The 12,087-nt window shown below is 37.7% G+C and overlaps 1 protein-coding gene across 2 annotated transcripts in view; it reads right to left on the bottom strand.

Moving 5' to 3' along the window:
* Positions 1-12,087, bottom strand: part of LOC132559195 (uncharacterized) — a 67,873-nt gene extending 55,786 nt beyond the window's left edge. The window contains exons 1-2 of one of the 2 annotated variants that reach the window (XM_060223811.1): positions 12,017-12,087; positions 5,690-5,752 (exon numbers count right to left, since the gene is read on the bottom strand). In XM_060223811.1, coding sequence (XP_060079794.1) covers positions 5,690-5,698 — 9 coding nt within the window. In that variant the 5' untranslated portion in view covers positions 5,699-5,752; positions 12,017-12,087. Of the gene's footprint in view, positions 1-5,689; positions 5,753-11,119; positions 11,187-12,016 lie in introns of those variants that run through there. The other variant, XM_060223812.1, reaches the window with a different exon arrangement.

The raw sequence follows: 12,087 nt of genomic DNA, 5'->3' as shown, positions 1-12,087 counted from the left end.
TAACCAAACCTCCGTTCCAGTCAATATATATATAAAGTATCACTGTGAATTTTAAACAACTCTTCCTGGAGACATAGTAATATATGGATGTCATTTATGGAAAGTTCACACTAATGAGACACAGGTTCATTAAATCTAGCGAGGAAAGACACAGCTGTCACGATCGTGAGGCTGACTGGTGCGTGCAGCCTAAACCTAATACGACGCGTGTATGTCTATGTCGTTCATATATGTGTAAGATGTAGTTAAATGTATCGCGTTTCTATAGATATACATTAGGTAATTACTATTATATTACTATGTACTGACATAAATGTCATTAAATTCCTATTTGAATAAACGAGTTTCTATTTGTCAAGTCACTGTACCCGATGGGTTACTACACAACAGTTTTAGGGTCTTCCAACAAGGAGAATCGTACATTTTTGCACCTTGGTAGCCAACGCAAAAATGTACTTGTGATCATAGAACACACAGTATATTTATGTCAAACAGAAAAAGACAAATTATTCCTGAAGTAAATAAATTGTAGTAAGAAAACTTATTTAATTTGAGTAAGATGACTTAAGTGTTAATTTCAACCGCGTTTTAAGTATAATTTTGCATCTACAATTATGCATTTGTAAACAGACACTAAGCGTCCAACCATACATTTAGGGATATCTTTGTAATTGCTTTAAAATATCAAGAAAACTTTGGATATTCTCATAATTTTGTTAAGAATTATCTGAAGGACTTCATAACACCTTCAAAACTTATCTTCCTTGAATCGAAATTTTAATGTGCACTTCATGATATGAGCCGAAAAAATAAATTCAGCCATAAATCTGAGTATACATGTAATAACTATCCAGATGCATCAATTACAGAAAACGACAGGATCTCGAACGCTACATTTCAGTGTAGAAGTGCGTTTGCATCAACAGCCAACATGAAACGTCAGCATTACAGGGTTTGAAACAGGAAGGCAGACAGCGAGCGGAGATAGGATGACGGTCGAACGCCAATATCAATGCACGAGATTTACGTGTACAGAGCCAGACTGACAGACAGACGTATTGAATATACAAACAGGATATGATCTCATGCAATATCGGAGTTTATCCCGAAATGATTTTAGATAAGCGACCAAACAAGTAGAAATCGATAGCCGAAAACCTAACATTTCTTGTATAACATAACACGATTGTGTCACATATCGTCCGGGAGGCCGGCCAAAGGGAACACCAAACTCGTTCAAACTCAATCTGAGAGGCCGGCCGGAGGGAACACCAAACTCGTTTAAACTCAATCCGAGAGGCCGGCCGAAGGGAACACCAAACTCGTTCAAACTCAATCTGAGAGGCCGGTCGGAGGGAACACCAAACTCGTTCAAACTCAATCCGGGAGGCCGGCCGAAGGGAACACTGAACTCGTTCAAACTCAATCTGACAGGCCGGCCGGAGGGAACACCAAACTCGTTTAAACTCAATCCGAGAGGCCGGCCGAAGGGAACACCAAACTCGTTCAAACTCAATCTGAGAGGCCGGTCGGAGGGAACACCAAACTCGTTCAAACTCAATCCGAGAGGCCGGCCGAAGGGAACACTGAACTCGTTCAAACTCAATCTGACAGGCCGGCCGAAGGCAACACCAAACTCGTTTAAGCTCAATCCGAGAGGCCGGCCGAAGGGAACACCAAACTCGTTCAAACTCAATCCGGGAGGCCGGCCGAAGGGAACACCAAACTCGTTCAAACTCAATCTGACAGGCCGGCCGAAGGGAACACCAAACTCGTTCAAACGCCATCCTGAAGGCCAGCCGAAGGGTACACCAAACTCGTTCAAACGCCATCCGGATGGCCGGCCGAAGGGAAACCAAACTCGTTCAAACGCCATCCGGAAGGCCGGCCGAAGGGAAACCAAACTCGTTCAAACGCCATCCGGAAGGCCGGCCGTTAACAAAACATGACGCAACCAGTCCAGGGGAACATCGAACTCGTTTTAATATGTCGAGGTCAGTCCAGGGAAACATCGAACTCGTTTTAATATGTCGAGGTCAGTTAGGGGAACATCGAACTCGTTTTAATATGTCGAGGTCAGTCCAGGGGAACATCGAACTCGTTTTAATATGTCGAGGTCAGTTAGGGGAACATCGAACTCGTTTTAATATGTCGAGGTCAGTCCAGGGGAACGTCGAACTCGTTTTAATATGTCGAGGTCAGTCCAGGGGAACGTCGAACTCGTTTTAATATGTCGAGGTCAGTTAGGGGAACGTCGAACTCGTTTTAATATGTCGAGGTCAGTTCAGGGGAACGTCGAACTCGTTTTAATATGTCGAGGTCAGTTCAGGGGAACATCGAACTCGTTTTAATATGTCGCGACAAGTCCAGAGGACATTGAATTCTTTGTTTAGTCAAGGTTGGTCAAAGTGAAAGAGCCACTCGCTACATCACCGTTTATGAAATATCTTTAAGGAAGTATTGCTTTCGACACTGACCAGAGTTCAACTTTTAAATATATAAGATACGAGTCTGACATTCAATTTAATTTCTGGTAATTTTTCGCATCTCCTGCGTGAAATTTACAAGAAACATTAGTTATTGTGTCTTTATATTAATCACAACAAACATCCACAGTGAGCCAAAAAACTCAAGTTTGTTATCGATTTTTTTTTTAAAGATATCGTTTGTATAAGACGTCACCAAAACATGTCTGGAGAAATACGAAAGTTACATGCGATGAAAAAAAAGTTTTGTCATGTCTTTAATGTTTGGATACAGAAAGTCGTCGTTGACCTTTTCAAATCATCTATGGGGTTTTCGATAATGTGGACTTCGAATAGAGACTTTGAAAAGATCAAGGGAGTTTTTTGTGATGTTCCGAATGGATAATGTATACTTCCCCTAACCTATATAAATAAGTATTACAATGTCCGTTAATGACACTGGAATATGCATGACTTGACCTTCGTGGCGAAAGCCACAAAAATTCAGCAGAACAGGGCCATAAATATGTTTGATTTGAAAGTGTATTGATGGACACTGTCAGCTTTTACGTTAATTAAAAATCTTTGTCTGAATGTGTTCCGTAAATATATATAGATATACATGTAAAAGTCAGTACTGACAATCTTAATGAACTCCCCGAGGACACATCCTATAGTGTCACGTTTACGGCATTCGCTCGTGCACTTTTAGCCGTAATGGCGTCAAAACCAGCATCACGTGATCAACAACAATTATAAGGAAGATTACATTACACATATTTAATCGTTCGGAAAACGAAAGCATAGTCGTTTGCCATGGAGCTCGCGTGGTGCTATGCGTGCACCGCACGCTATGTACTCCGACCACGAGTTGTTACAGTGACGTATTAACTGGGTGATCATTTTACCAGCGGGCTGTAACATTAGTTGTAATTGAAATGTATAAGCTACTGTAAGATATGTTATTTTCGTGTGGATCAAATTTCGTTGTTTTCCAAAAATATACGTCTTCGTTGACTCTGGATTTCGGTGGTAAATTTTGGTCACAAAATTCACTTATACGTGTACTACAATCCTTATCGTGAACATATAAATTAGATGGATTTAGACAGCCGAAAAACAAAACGAAAATAAATAATTTCACAGAGATTACAGTCAACATTTTTTTTGATATTACTAATCTATACATCAAATCTTCACAATTTCAAAATATAGATGATTGTCAATGTGCGATTGAAGTTGTCGCTGTTGACAGTTAAAGTTCCTGGTCCTGGAAATTTTAACAATGTACGTATGGGAGTACCAGCGTTAAGCTGATGTTTTATATAACGATACATCAGTGGCTTGCTCTATAGTCTCATGGTGTTAAGTCTTATCAACAGCTACGTCGACAGGAATATAGCATTTTTCTACCAATCCACGTGCAACGTGTAAAACCCATTAGCGGTCGCTAGCTAAATACAGTCACTCATTTGTTTTCCCAACAATCTCGATTTCATAGTCGCCGATATCCTGAGAGTTTACATTTCGATGGTTGAGGCTGTCATATGAAACGTCCGAAACATTTTATTATAACTTTTATTATTATTCTTGGTATTCTAATTCATGTCAGATATCACACAACTTCAATTTGATTTAAACATGGCGAATATTCCTGACGCCAATACGAGTCCCCTTCCGGTCCTGTCCAACAATCGCGCTGGCAATGACCGTGACTTTAACAGAGGAACGTATGTAAAATAACTTGATATTTTATAAGTGTGTGAAGTTTAATAAGAATCCCTCTAGGAATGAAGACACCAGAGTGCTGACAAACTTTAACAGACGAAGGGACGGGCGGACGGACGGACAGAGGAAAACTGCCTTTCCTTTAGATAGTGGACTAACACTTTTCAGTCGTAAGATCACGCCGATGTACCGCCACAATTCCAAAACATAGTGAAGTTATTATCATTCGCTGTAAAGATAGGACATACAACCCAATACAAACAGGTGTAGCGTGTAACACCAGTTATCAGCACAGTAACACATACATGTACGTATTTCATCGCACGTGAACCTGCTCAGAAACACCGGCACCAAAAAACTACGTTATAAATAAATCATAAAACGACATGTCCGTGTAACTCTCTATATAGTACGCCAAGTTCATTAACCGTCACCTGGGTATTCTATGTACACTCTACTGGAATAACCAGCGCGAGTAACAACACAACGTGTCCCGGCATTAACAGTGTATGAACTCGGTTTTTACTATTTTACACACGCTATACGTATCATTCTTGGCAGTCGTCCAAACTTGTATCGTGATCTTATGTTGATCATGCTTTCCTGTTCAATAAACTAAAACTGCAACAACGTACCTCTTTAATGTCGACAGAGAGACGTTCTACACTAGAAATGCTTAAAATTAGAAGTTTCTCCTGGGGCTCGTTATTCACTGACAACGCGAATTTTAATCAATACACGACACAGGAATGTCGTACTTCCGGTACCAAAACCGAGAACGTCGTTCTTGTCTGTGAATGTCAAGCATAGAAATACCTGAGTCTACACAAAGTAGGAGTGGCTCTCTCGTGACCGTATGTTTAATATATATATAGATATGTATATAAGAATATATCATCTAGTGACGTCATATTCATATCGCAAAATAAACAGAACCGCCCTGATCATTTGTTAGGCTTCGGCGAATTTTTACGATGTTTGAATTTCATTAACTCTGGCGTCATAGCGACCACAATAAGTTATAATGATTTTGCATATAGACAAAAATATAATATAATCAAGAATACCGTCTAGCATGACAATTCTGAGTCTATTTCTTCAAATCGTCTGTCTTCTCAGGTAGACATATAAATCCGAGCGAGTTTGTTTACCACTTTATAGCTTAAGTTTTTGTATATCGTCACATTGTTAAACACAGTCTTGGGATTCCTGTTCACAAAACACGAACAATATCTTAGTTTTAACTTTAATGTGAAGGATTTAAAAGTGACTAGAACATCAAAGGAACACCCGTGAGACTACATGAGTTAGATTCAGGACTATGACGTTTTAGTGTTTGATAGATAGGTTGCCTTAGAAAAGCACCACCAACTTGTTTAAACCAATTTAATACAACTAATCGGAATACAAGTACTTTTTTTTTTCTTTTTAAACTTCAGAACATTCAGGTCGAAATTTCCAATTTCTTAATTTCATTCATCACGCGTAGTACTCACCCTATACATCCATAATTTGCGATGAAAATCCGTGTACTCTCATTCTTAACTCGATTTCAGAATCTGAAGAAAAAAGAGGAGAAAGAAAAGTTGAATTACAACTATACTGGTCAACAGACATCATGGCGATGGATGGGCGACCAATGGTCAACAGACATCATGGCGATGGATGGGCGACCAATGGTCAACAGACATCATGGCGATCGACGGTCTCCTTACCTACATCCAAAAAGATCGATAGTCGGGAAAAGACAGGAAGTGAAATTAATGTTGAAACCAGACAAATTAGTTATATGTACGTGAAGTCCGTCAACACTTGAAGACCGGACGTATAGTTACGATAGAAAAATGCCCTGTGTCATTTTCCACGAAAATGAAAAAGCTAGAAATTAGTTTGTACAAGCACTTTGGTTTCGTATCGACAATGTATTATTTGGTTTCCAAACGCTTGCTCAGAAACCACACGTATTGATGGAACTGCGCGTAGATATAGACGGATACGCGATAGCAGTACCCAAAAAACTTCTTTTTTTTTCTAATCGGTTGAATACAGGGCCCGGTGTCTCTCAAGTTGTACGTGTGTCAAGGATCGCTGCTAGGCACCATCAAAACTGACATTTCCAAAAGACGATCGCAGTTCATAGGGTCTGTATGTTACGTTTCACAGAAGCATTGAAAATATCAAAGTTATGATTTAAATAGTAGAATGACATCTAAATGGCTGGGGACTGATTCACATGACGGTCTCTACCGCACGGTGATCAACTGTTATACCAAGACGACAGGAGATTAATAAAAATATTATCTTCAAGAATTATCCACTAAGACACAATTTCGTGTGCAACTAGATATTCACATAAACAATGTAGCTATACAATGTGCAATAACACCATTGTCACCGTTACATTCTTACAACGATACGATATTATCGTAATATACTTGTACAGTCATATAACGGATTGTAATATTAATACACTCGTGCACTGATATATAACGGATTGTAATATTAATTCACTCGTGCACTGATATATAACGGATTGTAATATTAATACACTCGTGCACTGATATATAACGGATTGTAATATTAATTCACTCGTGCACTGATATATAACGGATTGTAATATTAATACACTCGTGCACTGATATATAACGGATTGTAATATTAATTCACTCGTGCACTGATATATAACGGATTGTAATATTAATACACTCGTGCACTGATATATAACGGATTGTAATATTAATTCACTCGTGCACTGATATATAACGGATTGTAATATTAATACACTCGTGCACTGATATATAACGGATTGTAATATTAATTCACTCGTGCACTGATATATAACGGATTGTAATATTAATACACTCGTGCACTGATATATAACGGATTGTAATATTAATTCACTCGTGCACTGATATATAACGGATTGTAATATTAATTCGTGCACTCGTGTAATATTAATTCACTCGTGCACTGATATATAACGGATTGTAATATTAATACACTCGTGCAGTTATACAATACAGCATTACTATCATACAATCAGACAAAATCACGTTACATAAACAGGTGTTCCTCCATACCCGTGAATGAGGCTTCAACCCCCCCCCCCCCCAAATTGGTGACATTCCATATTTGTACCTGCTCTCCTATATAGATACATTTGTTAGGGGTACAATGAACCTCCCATTTCAAAAGACAAGGGGGGGCACAGATACAAGATATATAATTCTTTTGATGGCTCTACCTTCCCTGTAGTATCGGATGCTGGGTGATTCTGGACAGCTATGTATCGTGACTACTTACACAAAATTGATGACGTAATGTTATAAGCAGTAATTGGGGTTTTAACCTTCCGTGTGTACAACACGGATAATGTGCGGAGATTACGTCAAACCCGACACTCCATTATAAACAACAGCAAAATATTGTTGAATGTGTGTGTAACGTTGTTGTAATAACGAGCTATGACGATAATCCGTCTCTTTACGTAAACACTTAAAAATCTCCTCGCCGATAGGTTTTCACGTTACGTAAGTAGGATAACGAATCTAGTGGTATCAGTACCTGTCAACAATTATACTGCATAGCAAGTCAATGGGAAGAACGGCGTCTTATCTGGTGTCGGATGTGTCGACAACAGGAAAACAAAGCAAAACACTGATTCTTAATCAAACGGAAACACACAGTTGACTCTCACTTCGTCGCCCACTCAAGAATATTCGAGCAAACTCAGACTGATTTCATCATACTCAAGTGCAATTCTGAAAAAAAACATCTATAAGTAGGGGTGTATTTGTAGTTCCCTGAATTAAACAAATTCTGTCATCTCGGGGTAAAATTGTTAAATTTTCTTTCTCTCTTTTCCGTGCTACCGATTATCGTCTTTTTCTTCGTCTGTGTATGTAATAAGAAAACAATCGTTCTACTGGGCGTGTTTTCTTCAATATCAATAGCAATGCAATTTGACTGATACTGCATTCGCCTTGACAATAAATTTTATCTAACGAATGTTCCATGGAAGTATTTTAAAGGGATTATGTGATTCCAATGTATATGTTTATCTACTGAAAATAGTTGTCATATGAATTATTTACGTAATAATGTGTGTTACCTGAGGCGACGTGCAAAGCGTTGATGTAACGTCGGCCAGTGTGACGCCAAAATGACATTGTGTCATTGTCGTACTCCAGAGAAAACAATCCAGGTTAAGAAGAGTTAACGGAAGGCAAAATACAAAATGTTAATTTATGTACATATGGCTCTTGGATTCGGACTTAATGCCACGTCCCTTCGTTACGACGTCAGTGAATCGGTCTTTTAGACCAGCTAGTCAGACGTAGGTTAATTTCTACTTTATCATATAACATTTCAAATGTTTAAATAAATCAATATTAATAAATGAAGATTTTTTTAACATTTATTATATTTCTTGATTTTATTTTACATGTGTACCTGCACAATCATGGGGGGTGGGGGATTATAGGCTTGCACACGTACACCGGAACTATACACCGAAATACTCCAAACCCATTTAACGACCCGCGACAAACTTGCTTAATCATCGTCCGTATCTATTTATGCTGTGGTAGATTACCGAACTATATTTAAAACACATAGTTTAAATGTTCTGTCATTTACAAAAGGCGTAAATGACCGGAGGCTGTTTTTCAGTCTACCTAAACCGATCCCGGAAAAAACTTGGTGATATCCCGACACCAAAACAGAGATACGAACCTCCAGGTATTCCTACACCAGTTGGGTGATCCTAGCGAGACATTCGTTCATAATCGTCAACGAATAAAAATTAATCACTGACCTACTTATTCCATATATTAGGGTCTGGATCCCATTAGTTGGTGGGTGGGACATCTGATCTAACATCAGATCCCTTCACGAAGATACAGTGGCATACTTACCTCCACCCCTCTCCCAATTTCTGTCATTTCAAATTAAACAATGAATTTCGGCATATATTTAAGTTGTAATCTCTGTAAATTTTAATTTCCATCCCGACATTAACTTTACACAGTATATCTTTTCGCTACCCAGACTACCAACACTGGTCCTTAACAGTAAACAGTGATCACAGCATCACAGAAATGTTCATCAATTACACATACACATTCTAATCTTGTCCAAAATTTGCAAAAAAAAAAAATTCATTGCATTAGTTCCGAATGTCCGAGTATAATTCCGGAATATTCAGAGTGTTTAACGTAAGTAGTAGGACTCAATATATTGGAGATATACACAGCTATATGTCCTGTATATTGTATTTTAAATACCTGTTATTTCTAACATCAAATCGCTTCAGTCAATCGAATCATCTCACATACAAATACACATGTAGCACTTTCGCTTGCTTCTCATACATATAATAATGTGTACGTTTTATAGCCACAATGTAAATTCTCCGCTCGTGACAGATACTCGTGCTGTTCAGGAACATTCTACACAATCTATTGTGACTATACACGCCGCCTATCAAACATTTCTAAATAGTATCGATTTCATATATACGTGGACTGGTTATTTCAAACAGGAAGATCGTTTGTAATCTTTTTTTAGTTATCAATCTACGTGTCCATTCAAATCACACTCATTTTTCTACCATCACACGTTAGCGTAAAGCTTACACAATTGTAGTTATCGACTAGAGCGGTGTCTACCTGACACGTGACCGGGTCCCAGATAAACATGTTGGCACGTTTTATGTCCCGTTACAAAAGTATAATCCCATTACACAATTAAAAGCTGTGTCACCCTCACCGATATGATTAACCCGAGTCAATTGTAAATTAGAAAATATCTGTTGAATGGTTGAGATGTTTTGTGTATATACTGATAAGAATTAACAAAAGAGAAACAAGAAATGTTCGGAGTCCAGACGGTCCGAGAGTCTGAAGACAAAATATTTTTTATAACATTATATTAACCTAATTCAAAAATAAAAACATAGATACACATCTGCCATTAAGATACCGCTTGATATGTATAAGTCATTATTGTATACACGGATACGGCGTGCATCTGATAAAGAGTATATATAGATACAGTATATAGATACAGTGTATAGATACACAACATATAGATACAGTATATATATACACAGTATATAGATACAGTATATAGATACAGTATATAGACACGGTATATATATACACAGTATATAGATACAGTATATGGATACAGTATATAGACACAGTATATATATACAGTATATAGATACAGTATATATATATACACAGTATATAGACATAGTATATAGACACAGTATATATATACAGTATATAGATACAGTATATATATATATATATACACAGTATATAGATACAGTATATAGACACAATATATAGACACAGTATATAGATACACAGTATATAGATACAGTATATAGATACACAGTATAAAGATACAGTATATAGACACAGTATATAGATACAGTATACAGATACAAAGTATAAAGACACAGTATATAGATACAAAGTATATAGATACATAGTATATAGATACGCAGTATACAGATACACAACATATAGATACAGTATATAGATACGGTATAAAGATGTACACGGTATACATGTATGTACAATATATTCCCAATTCACACTTAAAGACATATAACATATAACTGACGACACGTTGACAAACATGAGAACTATGGCCTCGCCTCCCTCCCCCACACACCTATCAGCACTTCAAATCGCTGGGTATTACATGATAGTCTTCTGAACCTTCCATTTGGTTACAATTGTCCATACCGAGAAAAACAGATGGACATGTATCTATATAGAGACAAATGTATATGTCCATGACTTGGTGTAGAAGGACCGAGTTTGTTAAGACATGTAAGATCACAATAAAAATCTACTCATTAACTAACAAAGATTAGAGATAAAAAGTGTGAATAGGTAACGCAGACTCACCCGAGACGTAAGTGGTCGACAGTGATGTGTTCACGTTATAACGGCAACATTAGGCCAAGCATTAATATCACCTCTAGTCAAACATCCGGTTGTACGGCTAGTCTGCACATTGCTTACGTCATAGCGCTATTTTTTTTTACCTGTTATATCGTTGTAGATTACATTAACCTCGGCTTTCCACTACGCATGAAATAATTCGGCTAAAAATAAACCTCTTTGAAATGAAATTTGCATAACAGTCGAGGTATTTCATACCCGGATACTGTCAAGCCAATTACAGACGTGATAAAAAGACTCCGGTAATATAAACGTTCGTTTGACCTAATAATGGGTGACCTACTTGACGAACTATTACAGATCCGATTTTGCAGTAAGTAGTTTAATTCCGAAATCACGACGTCGCACAGAATAATAAAAAAATATGTCGGTTAATGACCAAGTGTGATTTATCATTTTTAACAAGAAGCTGACAATGCTTTTTTAATAGGGAGACCACTGTCGACCTTAAGTATTGTTGTCGACAAGAATGGTCTATTTGTTGACATTTTGTTCGTCACGTAAAAAGAATTCCGGTGAATATGGATGCTTACTCCTTAAGATATTTACTATACAAGGAAGCAGACGACAGTTTATTAATTTACAACTGTACTGGTCTTGGCATCAACGTCTCTGAAATATCTGCTCGATTTATAAACGATAGCCAAGCCAAATGTGTGTACTATAAGTGGAGACCAGGCCAGATAGCGGGTCATTCACTTGTACATACCGAACAACGATGACGCACGTTATACACACACACACACACACACACACATGGTATCTTAGATATATACAAACATATATATATATTTTACATTACAGAAGGCTGTATACACATGGCGGGCTCTTTGTACTTACACATCACAGGCGTTTGTCAGTTTATAAACAACCAAACCATCCCGATCAGAACAACAACACATTAAAAGATC

Source organism: Ylistrum balloti, unplaced genomic scaffold, assembly GCF_031769215.1.
Source record: "Ylistrum balloti isolate Yb309-2 unplaced genomic scaffold, AGI_CSIRO_Ybal_v1 Utg370874, whole genome shotgun sequence".
NCBI classification, from domain to species: domain Eukaryota; kingdom Metazoa; phylum Mollusca; class Bivalvia; order Pectinida; family Pectinidae; genus Ylistrum; species Ylistrum balloti.
Note: the sequence above shows the minus strand (reverse complement) of the source record. Positions and strands in the feature narration are given on the sequence as shown.